The sequence below is a fragment of the Ranitomeya imitator genome, chromosome 10, assembly GCF_032444005.1.
Source record: "Ranitomeya imitator isolate aRanImi1 chromosome 10, aRanImi1.pri, whole genome shotgun sequence".
In the NCBI taxonomy this organism is placed as follows: Eukaryota; Metazoa; Chordata; class Amphibia; order Anura; family Dendrobatidae; genus Ranitomeya; species Ranitomeya imitator.
In genome coordinates, this window is record NC_091291.1 from 103,068,537 (window position 1) to 103,082,071 (window position 13,535).

Genomic DNA, 13,535 nt, shown 5'->3' on the forward strand with positions numbered 1-13,535 from the left:
ATATGCTAAATAGTTACAGGTCACATTTATGTATGAGATATCCAAGATGATTATCTATAAAATAATGGCAGTCTCATGTTCAAACCTCTTCAAACGTAGTTGAGTCCCAATATACCTTCCATCTGGCCATGCAATATGCTCATTCCTTTTTTCTGGTTCCCTATTTTCCATCTTCATAAAATGTCGGCCACCGCTTTCTGAATAGTGAATATGCCACAACTGGAACCTTATAGTGAGAATGAAGCAGCCACGGCATCAGTGTAGACATATGCTTGCCCCCTTCACTGAAAGTCCCCGAAAACAGCAGAGCACAGCAATACTCTGACCTCCATTATAAAGGGAACTGCATCCCATAAAGTAAAGGTCCCTGTACCACCAGGGCTCCCCTACAGGAAAAACTGGGAAGAAAGGCAGCACTCTTTTTATTTCTGGAATTGGTGGGGGGCCCAGAGGTCGGACCACCCCTGATCATTGAGTAGTCAAATACCCTAGTGATATGCTATCACGTAATAAGATGGAAAAACGATATCAACCTATGAGAAGTATGTCCCTTTAAAAGGACAAGAATTATAAATAGGGAATACACCCTTTAAAAATGGTTAAAAGTTTCCTAAAGAAAGTAAAATATCTGAATCCTTACAAATGTAAATTTTCATCGAAATGTATAATTGGGGAAGTATTATAATAATGATGGATATCATTTTTGTATTTTATAGCAGAAGTAATTCTGGAAGAAAAAGCCACAGACAAAACCGAACTAAACAATGCGCCAAACAAAGCAGAAGACAAAGAACCAAAATCCGGTACAGCTGATGGTACGAAACTGTCTTCATGACTTCATTTTCAATGTTGTATTCTTCAAGAAATAGCTAGTTCAGAAAATTAGTGGTTTGTGTATACAGCTTTCATGTAGGCCTATGTGTTACCATGGTTACAGTCTACAGCTACCTTCTGTATGTAGTCTGATCCCCCCCGTCATGTGATACTTTTTCATTCTTCCGTTCTTCTCCCCTGTTGGTTTTAGGTTATAAAGTAGATGTAGCAGAGCATGGAAAGTAACATAACTATGTAACCATGGAGGCACATAGCTCTGCATAGGAGCTGCATACACCAGATAGGAGATTCTTAATCAAACATTGCAATTTCAGTCATGGATTATTGTGTCTTTGTGCAGAGGAGGAGAACAAACCAGAAGACAAAGAAGACATTGTGAATCAGCAGAATGGAGACAGCTGTATAAAACAAGAAGAAGAAGAAGGGAAACGAGACGACAGCGGAAAATATAAATTTATGTTTAATATTGCAGATGGGGGTTTTACAGGTATTAACCTCATTGCTTATCGTTACACTGCGAGGGCAGTTATCCTGAAGATAGATAACATTAATTTTCTTTTTTTATTCTGTTAATAACCGTAAGTGACACAGCGTCCATAAAGCAGACATATGCTAAAAGAATGTGTGCAGTTTACAGCACCTCGTATAAATAGTACAAACATGGAGGCACACTTATGTAAGCTGTCTTTAACAGACGTATATACAGATATATCCAAGTGCCAGGTATTGCAGTAATGCTATGCATATAGCCGTAGATTTAACAGGGGCGATTGAGTTACCAAATATCCTATGGATCAATAACGGAAAACCTCACAAGCTAATATTTACCAACTAACTTCAGAAAACCTGGCACACCTACCGAAAGTTAAGTCAGTAAGAAAGGGGTATCCACAGTGTAGATGTATTGGCTCCTGTTTCGCTGGCTTACTCAGGAGCCCAGTTTCTCATACATATTAGATTAATTTTGGCTGATCTCACCGATAGCAACGGGTTCAGCCGATACTCTGTGGATGGAGGCACCAAACAACTGATTATTGGAGGGAGATGTTCCAATTTCGCTCTACTGATCACTTCATTCTCCCGGAGATAAGCTGCGACCAGACATATGTCGGTGACACTCTCATAGAGAACACAGGAGCGCTCGGCCGAATGAATGCTCCTGTGTATTGGACAGAGGGCTGAGACGACTGTCTGCGGAACGATTGGCCTTACCATTGTTTGATCGACAGCCCTCTAATGTGTATGGATGGCAAGCTTTGCCCTGCGAAACCCACTCATCACTTTTTTATGATGTATGAAACACCTCTCATCCAAGTGGATCCAGTGTAAATGCTAGAGTCTAGCACGTCCCTTATGGAAGTGTTCGGGGTTTGTGGCGTAGCTATCTGCTATCATAATTGGCAGGACATTTCCTGCATTTAATAAAAGCAAAATGCTCGTATGATACCACCATGTACAGCCAGGTGGATTTCTTAGGTGAGCGTCTATCCATCCAACGCGTGGCAATAACTTTTCTTGCCAAGAGCAATGTTTCCTCAAACAAGTTGTGAAGATGGTGGAGACAGTGATCCTCATCCAATGTGCAAAAATGACAAACCATGAGGTCGAAGGGTTCTGGTCCACCGGTAATCCACCCCCACAAAATCTGCTTTGGGTACTAGGAACTCGTATACATTGTTAGAAACCTGATTGTATGGCTGTATTTGGAGTCCATAGTGTCTCACAACATTTCTATGCTGATTATTAGTGATGATCGAATAGCATGGTGCTCGGGTGATCTCCGAGTATTTGTTAGTGCTCAGACATTTAGTTTTTCTCGCCTCAGCTGTATGATTTACGGCTGCTAGACAGCCTGAATACATGTGGGAATTCCCTAACAAACAGGCATTCCTCACATATATTCAGCCTGGCTAGCAGCCGCAAATCATGCAGCTGGGGCGATGAAAACGAAATGTCCGAGCACGCCGAAATACTCGGAGATCACCCCGAGCAAAATGCTATTCGCTCATCACTACTGATTATAGATTTTTAGGTTCCAGACATCTTTACCAAAATGCGGGAGGAATAATGGGCCGAGAACAAGGCTAGAAAAGCTAGATTTGATTACGCCTATTCTTCCTGAGCCGTCTTGTCAATTCATTCTTGTGCCAAAGATGCGAGTGTTCAGAGACAGACTCCAATCAGTCGCCAATTAATCAGCTAATTAGTTTAAAGTTGCCAACTTTCTTCATAGATTTTTGTTTTGCTTCCATGTGTATTTGTGAACCTTTGTGTAGTCTCAGATGTTACTATAAGAACTGATGCCGTCGCTTACACCAGCGATTAGGGAAGGTTCTTATATAGTGATGAGCGAATATACTCGTTACTCGAGATTTCCTGAGCACGCTCGGGGGTCCTCCGAGTATTTTTTAGTGCTCGGAGATTTAGTTTTTCTTGCCGCAGCTGAATGATTTACATCTGTTAGCCAGCATAAGTACATGTGGGGATTCCCTAGCAAGCAGGCAACCCCCACATGTACTTATGCTGGCTAACAGATGTAAATCATTCAGCTGCGGCAAGAAAAACTAAATCTCCGAGCACTAAAAAATGCTCGGAGGACCCCTTATCGTGCTCGAGAAATCTCCAGTAACGAGTATATTCGCTCATCACTATTCTTATACACATCGTGCAGTAGGTATTATCTCCGGTATGAGGGGTTATCATGTGGTTTATTTTTCTTCTTCTTTGTGTTTTTCATCTATTTTAGAGCTGCACACATTATGGCAAAATGAAGAAAGAGCTGCGGTCACTTCTGGCAAAATCTACGACATATGGCACCGGCGACACGATTACTGGTTACTCGCCGGAATTGTGACGTATCCTTATCTGTAACCTTCCATTCTGTCTTATTGTTAGAGAAAGGGAAGGCTTGATTGGGTTTGTGCACACATATCACAACTGTTATATATGTAAGTGGCGAAACCTACAAAAACACACATCACATGAAAATAAAAATGATCATTTAAAGATGAAAGAGGTCGTCTGGGACTTAAATATTGATGGCCTATCCTTAGGGCTCATACTCACTTGCGAGAAACTCGGATGTGTCTTGCACGTCAATACCCGGCGCTGCACCCGGCACTCAGATCGGAGCGTGCGGCTGCATAGCAATACATGCACCCGCACGCTCCACTCCTGAGTGCCGGGTGCAGGGCCGAGTATTGACGTGCGAGTTTCTCGCAAGTATGTATGAGCCCTTAGGGTGGGTCATCAATGTCTGACCTGTGGAGGTGCTACACACGGCACTCCACCCCACAGATGCTTCCGGTATTGGCAGAGCTGCACAAAACAGAACTGTGAACTGTATAGTGGCCATGGCGGCATATTGTAAATCTTCCACCTCTCAATAGGGGGAGGATGTGCAGCACAAAGATGCAGCCGCAGAGCTGTGCAGCTCTGTAACTGAGCAGTTCCTGCCACCGCCGACACCAAGAGTAGGCCCAGCGATCAGACATTGATGGCCTATCCTATCAATCTTAAAGTCCCAGACAACCCCTTTAACGTGAACCTGGGTCAGGCACTTTTACATTACAATGTATGGCTGATGTCCTCTTATTGTTGAGCCTTTTATTAGTCCTGTGACACAAACTCCCAAAGTGTCATCTGTAGGCCTGTCAGCCATTCCACAGACCTAGTGCCCTACACTGAATTTGAGACCAGCGTGCTGCACTCACTGATGATGGGGCTCAAATACTTTCTTTCCCGTTATGTCTTAGGCTAAGTTCTTACCATGAGTATTTGATGCTTTTTGATGTTGCAGCATTTCTGCACTAATTAGCTATGATCACTTTTATTCACATTGCGTTTTTAGTTCATTTTTTTTACATACGTTTTATCGTGTTTTTATCACATTTTTTAAGCTGCGGCTTTTGTCTCCCTTTGATATTTTATGTTTTGAAGTAAAACTGCTTTGATTTGGAAACTTCCTGTTTCTTAGATATTTGATAAGACCTTATTGATGTGAGGATTGCACACGTTTGTAATGCGGAAGCTAAATAAAACCACATAGGCTTTTTGTTATCTCACTCAAATCCATGGTTCAAATCCATAAATAAAAAAGCAAAACTTGATGTGCTGCGGATTTTGAAAACACATCATGGATCGGTTTCCGCAGCATAAAATAAACCCACAGTGGACATGAAATGTATATTAATCTTATCCACTTTGCTGGAACTGTAACACGCTGAGTTTTTATGTGCACAAAAATACGCAGAGGAAAAAAAATCACACCAAATAATCATTGATTAGGGCTCATTCAGACGTTCAGTTTTTCTCCTTCTTCACAGATAGAACTCGTATCTATTAGAGTCTATGGAGCTTTTCACATGTCCACGTATTTTTACAGACTAGGTGGTCCGCACAAAATCTCGGAGACCTCCTATTTTGATTCAAGTGTCGGATCAGTCTCACCAATGCAACATGGATCTGTGAAAAGATCAGATATCACTCAGATTACACTTGCGTGCTGTCCGTTTTTTCATGGACTGTGTGATATGAAAAGCTGAAGAAACCTTCATCAGTTCATTTTTTCATCCCAAAAAAAACGGATGAAAAACTGACCAACTGGTAAAAACTGACACTGACCAGAGTCTTTGGAAACTCTTGAAACACTGATGAAAGTCGGACTGTTTATTTCCATACGTGAAAAATCACTGATGTCTGAATGAGACCTTAAAGTACGGATTCACCACTTCCACCTTTCAGTGTAGAGGCGGACGTCCTTACTAGTGATGAGCGAGTATACTCGTTGCTCGGGTTTTCCAGAACACGCTCGGGTGGTCTCCGAGTATTTGTGACTGCTTGGAGATTTAGTTTTTGTTGATGCAGCTGAATGATTTACAGCTGCTTGCCAGCCTGAGTACATGTGGGGGTTGCCTGATTGCTAGGGAATCCCCACATGTATTCAAGCTCCACAACAGGAGGAAAAAGAGGCAAAATCCTCCACTATACTAGAAAAAACACCCCCAAAAAACAGGCAAAGGTGCTTACCTGTCTAGGCCTTGAATCAAATGCACTATCATGGTGCAGCGGGCCCAGGTAAAGATGGCGACTACACAGGTGCGGTAATACCAATGAGACAATCAGGGATTGGGCGCTGCGGCAATGTTCACACAGAGAATGCAAAGCATCTGTATCATAGCCTATTAGTAACGCCCTGTGGTGGGCTGCCCAGTGCGAACTGTAATGCGTCTTGTGTGAACAGAGGCCGCAGTATACAAAGCCATCTGGGCCCAACTGCACCTCAAAAAGTAAAAGTAAGGAAAGTGCACAAGAACATGTCAAAATATGTAAGGTATTAGTTAATATTATGACCACAAAATGTAAGCTGGCAACCAACGTCAAGGGTCCTCACACTCGCCAGTCCTACTCTAACAGTAAAAACCACAACAGGAGGAAAAAGAGGCAAAAATGTATTCAAGCTGTCTAGCAGCCGCAAATCATGCAGCTGCAGCGACGAAAACTAAATCTCCGAGCACTAACAAATACTCGGAGACCACCCGAGCGTGCTCGGGAAAACCCAAGCAACGAGTACATTTGCTCATCACTAGTCCTTACCCCTTCTCCCCTTCATTAGGGTCTGTGGGAGTTACCGCTTGCTGCACTCTTTGTGTGAATGCAATAGATGTCGTTACAGCAGAATCTTTGTGCTTGGTTGATAGGGGTAAGGTGCAAGGAGCGCCCCTGTTGTGCAAATTCAGCTAATTGCTTGGCAGGATGGCTGAGCGGGTTCACAGGGTGGCATCCGCCACATTTTCATAGCCGCTAATATGGCCACATGATACCGCAGAGCAGGACCGTAGGTGGGATTCTTTCTTACACACTTGTCGATGGCGGTGATGGCATTTTACTTAGCCTCCCTGTCTCTCGATTTGACCACCCCAGTGGACTACAGTGATTATGACCTTTCCCGCATTGTCAGTGTGATACGTGTTTCTGCTGCTGCCCTGATGCCATATTTCTATGCTTCATGTGTCGCCCGCCATGTGGGCACAACCCGCTCTTTATTTAATGCTAATGAAAGGTTATGTCTCCTCGGGAGGTGACAACTATTTATATCTATACATTCGCTCTCCTCCTAATTAGCGCCGTCTTTGCATTCAGGTTCTCATCCCTCTTGTCACTATATAACTTGCTAATGATCCTTCTCCAGTCTCCGCTCCTTAATTCTTGCACCCCCCAGACACGGCTATGCTCGCTGGCAAGATATCCAGAATGACCCGCGATATTTAATTCTGAATGAACCTTTTAAGTCAGAGGTCCACAAGGGAAACTATCTGGAAATGAAGAATAAATTCCTTGCCCGGAGATTTAAGGTATTTGCAATAACACATATGGATTATTGCATGATTTATTCCATGGCTTTGTTAAATAATTTAAGATTTAAAAGGAACCTGTCATTAGATTCATGTCAGACCATAGGAGCATGAATCCGAGCCTGGCTGCATGATTGGCGTTTCAGAGAAAACGTAGTTTGAAGCTTCTCCCATTGCCACTCCAATTGATTGACAGGTCTCTCCCTATGGGCGAACTGGCAATAAACTAGAACAGTACAGGTAGTAGCCAGGTGGGGGCAGCGCCGAACATGCGATATTGCTCTATAAATCGCTTGCCGGCTCTTCAGACTATGGTTTTTCTGAAACGTAGAAGAAATTGTGCAGCCGGGCTCTAATTCATGCTGCCCATGGTTTGAGAAACATGAATCTTGTGAGAGGTTCCCTTTAAAATGAATTTGTGCATCTAGATATAGCAGATGTGAGTTTGTCTTCCGATTGGATCATCATCAGATATATCCAATGGATGTTCCTGCTGAGTGAACTGGGCTGAGCTAGAATAACAAGAAGAAAAGATCCCGGCTCTCACGTGTTGATAATCACTTCATTTAGTCAAAAACCACAGGATCTTTTCTTCTTGTCGATTACCATTTCCCCACGTGCACCACCTAGAATCGGAGTACCGACTATTTCTTTTATTTTGAGCTAGAATACCAGACACAGCCCATGTGATTCTAGAAGAAAGCAGGCCATGTGGTTCTAGAAGAAAGCAGGCCATGTGGTTCTAGAAGAAAGCAGGCCATGGGGTTCTAGTTGAAAGCAGCCCATGTGATTCTAGAAGAAAACAGCTCATGTGGTTCTAGAAGAAAACAGCTCGTGTGGTTCTTGAAGAAAGCAGCCCATGGGGTTCTAGATGAAAGCAGCCCATGGGGTTCTAGATGAAAGCAGCCCATGGGGTTCTAGAAGAAAGCAGCCTATGAGGTTCTAGATGAAAGCGGCCCAGGGGGTTCTAGAAGAAAGCGGCCTATGAGGTTCTAGATGAAAGCGGCCCAGGGGGTTCTAGAAGAAAGCAGGCCCTTGTGGTTCTAGAAGAAAGCAGCCCATGAGGTTCTAGAAGAAAGCAGCCCATGGGGTTCTAGAAGAAAGCAGCCCATGGGGTTCTAGATGAAAGCAGCCCATGGGGTTCTAGATGAAAGCAGCCCATGGGGTTCTAGATGAAAGCAGCCCATGGGGTTCTAGATGAAAGCAGCCCATGGGGTTCTAGATGAAAGCAGCCCATGGGGTTCTAGATGAAAGCTGCCCATGGGGTTCTAGAAGAAAGCAGCCCATGGGGTTCTTGAAGAAAGCAGCCCATGGGGTTCTAGATGAAAGCAGCCCATGGGGTCCTAGATCAAAGCCGCCCATGGGATCCTAGATGAAAGCAGCCCATGTGGTTCTAGAAGAAAGCAGGCCCTTGTGGTTCTAGAAGAAAGCAGCCCATGTGGTTCTAGAAGAAAGCAGGCCCTTGTGGTTCTAGAAGAAAGCAGGCCCTTGTGGTTCTAGAAGAAAGCAGGCCCTTGTGGTTCTAGATGAAAGCAGCCCATGGGGTCCTAGATGAAAGCAGCCCATGGGGTCCTAGATGAAAGCTGCCCATGAGGTCATAGATGAAAGCTGCCCATGTGGCTCTAGAAGAAAGCAGGCCCATGGGGTCCTAGATGAAAGCTGCCCATGGGGTTCTAGATGAAAGCAGCCCATGTGGCTCTAGAAGAAAGCAGGCCCATGGGGTTCTAGATGAAAGCAGCCCATGGGGTTCTAGATGAAAGCAGCCCATGTGGCTCTAGAAGAAAGCAGGCCCATGGGGTTCTAGATGAAAGCAGCCCATGGGGTTCTAGATGAAAGCAGCCCATGGGGTCATAGATGAAAGCTGCCCATGGGGTTCTAGATGAAAGCAGGCCCATGGGGTTCTAGAAGAAAGCAGGCCCATGGGGTTCTAGAAGAAAGCAGGCCCATGGGGTTCTAGATGAAAGCAGCCCATGGGGTTCTAGATGAAAGCAGCCCATGGGGTTCTAGATGAAAGCAGCCCTTGTGGTTCTAGATGAAAGCAGCCCATGTGGTTCCAGATGAAAACAACCCATGGGGTTCTAGAATAAAGCAGCCATGTTTTCAGGTGCTCGGATTTCTACATTACTTTGATAACTTTATAACAGTTGTGCTTTTTATTCCCAGTTGCTGGAACAAGCATTAGTCATTGAAGAGCAGCTTCGAAGAGCAGCATATCTGAACATGACCCAGGATACAAACCACCCAGCCATGGCACTCAACGCCCGGCTGGCCGAAGTGGAGTGCCTTGCTGAGAGCCATCAGCATCTCTCCAAAGAGTCCCTAGCAGGGAACAAGCCTGCTAATGCTGTACTACACAAAGGTTGGTGGCCAATATCTAGCCCGTTTCTGCCTGCGTGTTGCCGCAGTTGACAATTTTCCATGGCTTACGCCGGTTTTATACGTACAACATTCATGCTTGTGGGTCTCCTACCCAAACTCAACAGTCTCATATGTGAGCTTGTGTCAGGAGACCCCCGGCTGGTCCGGACATAGTGCTCCATAACCAGACTATGAATGTCAGATGTGCACGACCAGGCTTACTCTGGAGCTGCAAAAAGGTTTAGGACACATTGAATAATCCATAATCCCAGATTCGGGTGCTGGCCACCATCTTACTTTAACCAAAACTTGGATGCAAACAATCTGCACAAAACCTTAGAAAAATGTCTTTATGGAATACGTCTACAAGTTGGATCATCCCAACTCTGTGAGAATGTGATACAGACTGATCCGTTCTCGTCCTATCAGTACATTTAATGAGTGCCCTTCCCTATTACATTCTTCACCTTTTCTTAGGATCCATTTTTGCTACTGCTGAATGGAAATAATCCTCTTGTGTGTTAAAATGAAAAGAAATCCATTCACTTTTTTTTTATATATATATTTTCAAACTTTTCTTCCCAATGTATGACACATGTGATTGCCTGCTCTGGCTAATTGCACTAGTTTCCTTGCACCAGTTTTCATATCTATACACCCTGTGTCTTGCAGTTCTGAACCAATTAGAGGAGTTGTTAAGTGACATGAAAGCTGATGTGACGCGGTTGCCTTCCATGCTGTCTAGGATACCGCCCGTGGCTGCTCGGCTACAGATGTCTGAACGCAGTATACTTAGCAGGTTGACCAACCGCGGAGGTGACACCACAGTCCAGGTTAGGTGATCCGGGGTTTATTATTCATCATTGATCTTTTACTATACTCACATGAGAAAGTGCGGCGCTCGCTTCGCACCAGTGACCCGTCAGATTAATTACTACATAAAAGACGCCTCGAATGCTTTTGCTTTATCTGCGCCAATCCTTCATTAGATCATACTCCTTTATGGCTTTTTTTTATACATGACTGCTTTCAGAATTCTGCAGGCGTCCTCCTACCTCTGAGCTCACATCACCTAGCAGCCCTCTGCTGGTTCAGTGTCTGGAAAGAGCTTAGTTGTGGATTAGTGATGAGCGAACCTGTTCGGATAAGAAAAAGGAGCATGCTCAGGTGATAACCGTGTGACCTTGGCTTCCTCGTGAAGTCCCTGCGGCTGCACGTCTAGCGGCTGTTCGACAGCCTCAACACATGGATGGATTGCCTAACAAACAGGAAATCCCTGCATGTGTTACGGCTGACTTGGAACATATTTTCAAGCACGCCAAAGTCACTCGGTTAGCATCCGAGCATGTGATAGCTCCGTATCCGAGCAGGTTCGCTCATCGCTGTTGTTAATTTGTATTCTAGGGGGTGTAAATTAGACTTGGGAAAGAGGGGGGTATTGCAATTTTTTACAATCTGCAGCCTGGTCTTTTTTGGGGGGCAGATTTTTACACAAGTCACATTTTTAAAAATTGATGTAGGTTTGCGGTGCAGAATCCGCAAAATCTGAATTTAACCTTTGCTATAGCAAAACATTGGACACTGTTTTTTTTTGTTTTTAAGTAGCATACCAGTCATCAATGTCTATTTTTTTTCCAATCGTGGCATACGTTTGGCAGTTTGATTTTAACATGTCTTATCCTTATTTTCTCGAGGGAGATAAGCCACTGTGAGAGGTGCCTGGCAGCATCTTAAGGCCACCATACACCTTTACACTCCTAACGCCACAATCCTTGTAACAGGGCCACAAAGCAGAACTATAAGTAACAGCAACAAAAAGAAAAATGCAAGCCAAATAAAAATATATACAAGTATTTCATACTCTGCCAATTTTGCAAGTTTACAAAGAATGGAGAGGTCTGTAATTGTTATCGTAGGTACACTAAACCTGTGAGAGACAAAATCTAAAAATAAAATCCAGAAAATCACATTGTATTATTTGTTACATAATTAAATTGCATTTTATTGCATTAAATAAGTATTTGATACAAAACAAAAACAGAATTTAATATTCGGTACAGAAACCTTTGTAATTACATAGGATAGACGTTTCCTGTAGTTCTTGACCAAGTTTGCACACTGCAGCAGGGATTTTGGCCCAATCCTCCTCCAGGTCTTTCAGGTTTCAGGCTGTCCCTGGGCAACATTGAGTTTCAGCTCCCACCAAAGATTTTGTATTCGGTTCAGGTCTGGAGACTGGCTAGACCACTGCAGGACCTTGAAATGCTTCTTACAGAGCCACTCCTTAGTTACCCTGGCTGTGTGTTTCGGGCCATTGTTATGCTGGAGGACCCAGCCACAATCCATCTTCAGTGCTCCTACTGAGGAAAGGAGGTTGTTAGCCGAAATCTTGCGATACATGACCCCATCCATCCTCCCTTCAATACGGTGCAGTCATCCTGTCCCCTTTTCAGAAAAGCACGCCCAAAGTATGTTGTTTCCCCACCATGCTTCACGGTTGGGACGGTGTTCTTGGGGTCGTACTCATCCTTCTACCTTTAAGCATGGCGAGTGAAGTTGATACCAAAAAGTTATATTTTGGTCTCATCTGACCACATGACCTTCTCCCATGCCTCCTCTGGATCATCCAGATGGTCATTGGTGAACTTCAAACGGGCCTGGACATGTGCTGGTGTGAGCAGGGGGACCTTGTGTGCCCTGCAGGATTTTAATCCATAATGGCATAGTGTATTACTAACATTAATGCTTGAGACTGTGATCCCAGCTCTCTTCGGGTCATTGACCAGGTCCTCCTATGTAGCTCTGGGCTGATTCCTGACAATTCTCAGAATCATCCTGACCTCACGAGGTGAGATCAAGCATGGTGCCCCAGAGAAAGGTTGAAAGTTAGTTTATATTCCGTTTTCTAATAATTGTGCCAACAGTTGTTGCCTTCTCACCAAGCTGCTTGACTATTGTCCTGTAGCCCATTTCAGCTTTGTGCATGTCTATTCTTTTGTCCTTGGTGTCCAGTCAGCTCTTTGGTCTTGGCCATGGTGTAGAGGTTGGAGTGTGATTGAGTGTGGACAGCTGTCTTTTATACTGGTAACGAGTCCAAACAGGTGTAATTAGTACAGGTAGAGAGTGCAGAGTTGGAGGTTTCTTAAAGAAAAACTAACAGGTCTGTGAGAGCCGGAATTCTTGCTGGTTGGTAGGTAGGAGATCAAATACTTATTTCAAGCAATAAAATGCAAATTAGTTATGTAAAAATCATACAATGTGATTATCTGTATTTTAGTTTTAGATTCTGTCTCTCACAGGTGAAGTGTACCTACGATAACAATTACAGACCTCTTCATTTTTTTGTAGGTGGGAAAACTTGCAAAATATGGAGAGTATCAAATACTTATTTTCCCCACTGTAGTAATATATATGTATGTGTATTATATATAACTTTATTAATACAAATATAACTATTAGGATAAAAAAAGCTTTGTGTTTGTTTTTTCCCTTAAACAGCGCCACGCCTGATCATTGGCCAGTGGTTCTTATTGCAGCTTAGTCTCATTTAAGTCAGACAGTGCTGTATAAGGTCTGGCCCCTGGGCAAGAGTGGCGCTTTTTCAGGAAAGTCCTTGTGGTAATAGTTTGCAGGAGTGGACCACGCTTCTCCTGTATGTGCTGTAGTAACATAACTCACCTGTATTTTTAGGGAACATTTGGATCATCGCAGATGTACAGCAACAACTTTGGCCAAAATTTCCGAGGCCCTGGTCCGGGCGGGATTGTGAACTACAGCCAGATGCCCCTCGGCCCTTATGTGACCGGTAGGTTGACCATTGATCCCCGCTGTCCTTATGAAATGTACATGTACTATGGGAATATTTTTAATAGACTGCCGGTAAGCTCAGAGGACAATCGGCAAGCAAGATGTTTTCTCTCTTATTAATAGATTTTTAGCCGTTTCCGAGATTTCCTCTGTGGCAGTCTCCATTTCCAAAGGAGGTAAGCA

The 13,535-nt window shown here is 43.9% G+C and overlaps 1 protein-coding gene across 8 annotated transcripts in view; it reads left to right on the forward strand.

The window, feature by feature from the left end:
* Positions 1 to 13,535, forward strand: part of CHD5 (chromodomain helicase DNA binding protein 5) — a 164,400-nt gene that overhangs the window by 145,578 nt on the left and 5,287 nt on the right. For 2 of the 8 annotated variants that reach the window (XM_069741811.1, XM_069741815.1), the window contains 7 exons: positions 717 to 815; positions 1,175 to 1,321; positions 3,581 to 3,689; positions 7,055 to 7,187; positions 9,351 to 9,546; positions 10,218 to 10,378; positions 13,236 to 13,350. In XM_069741811.1, the coding sequence (XP_069597912.1) occupies positions 717 to 815; positions 1,175 to 1,321; positions 3,581 to 3,689; positions 7,055 to 7,187; positions 9,351 to 9,546; positions 10,218 to 10,378; positions 13,236 to 13,350 (960 nt within the window). Of the gene's footprint in view, positions 1 to 716; positions 816 to 1,174; positions 1,322 to 3,580; positions 3,690 to 7,054; positions 7,188 to 9,350; positions 9,547 to 10,217; positions 10,379 to 13,235; positions 13,351 to 13,475; positions 13,529 to 13,535 lie in introns of all 8 variants that reach the window. The other 6 variants (XM_069741816.1, XM_069741817.1, XM_069741818.1 and 3 more) reach the window with 6 other exon arrangements.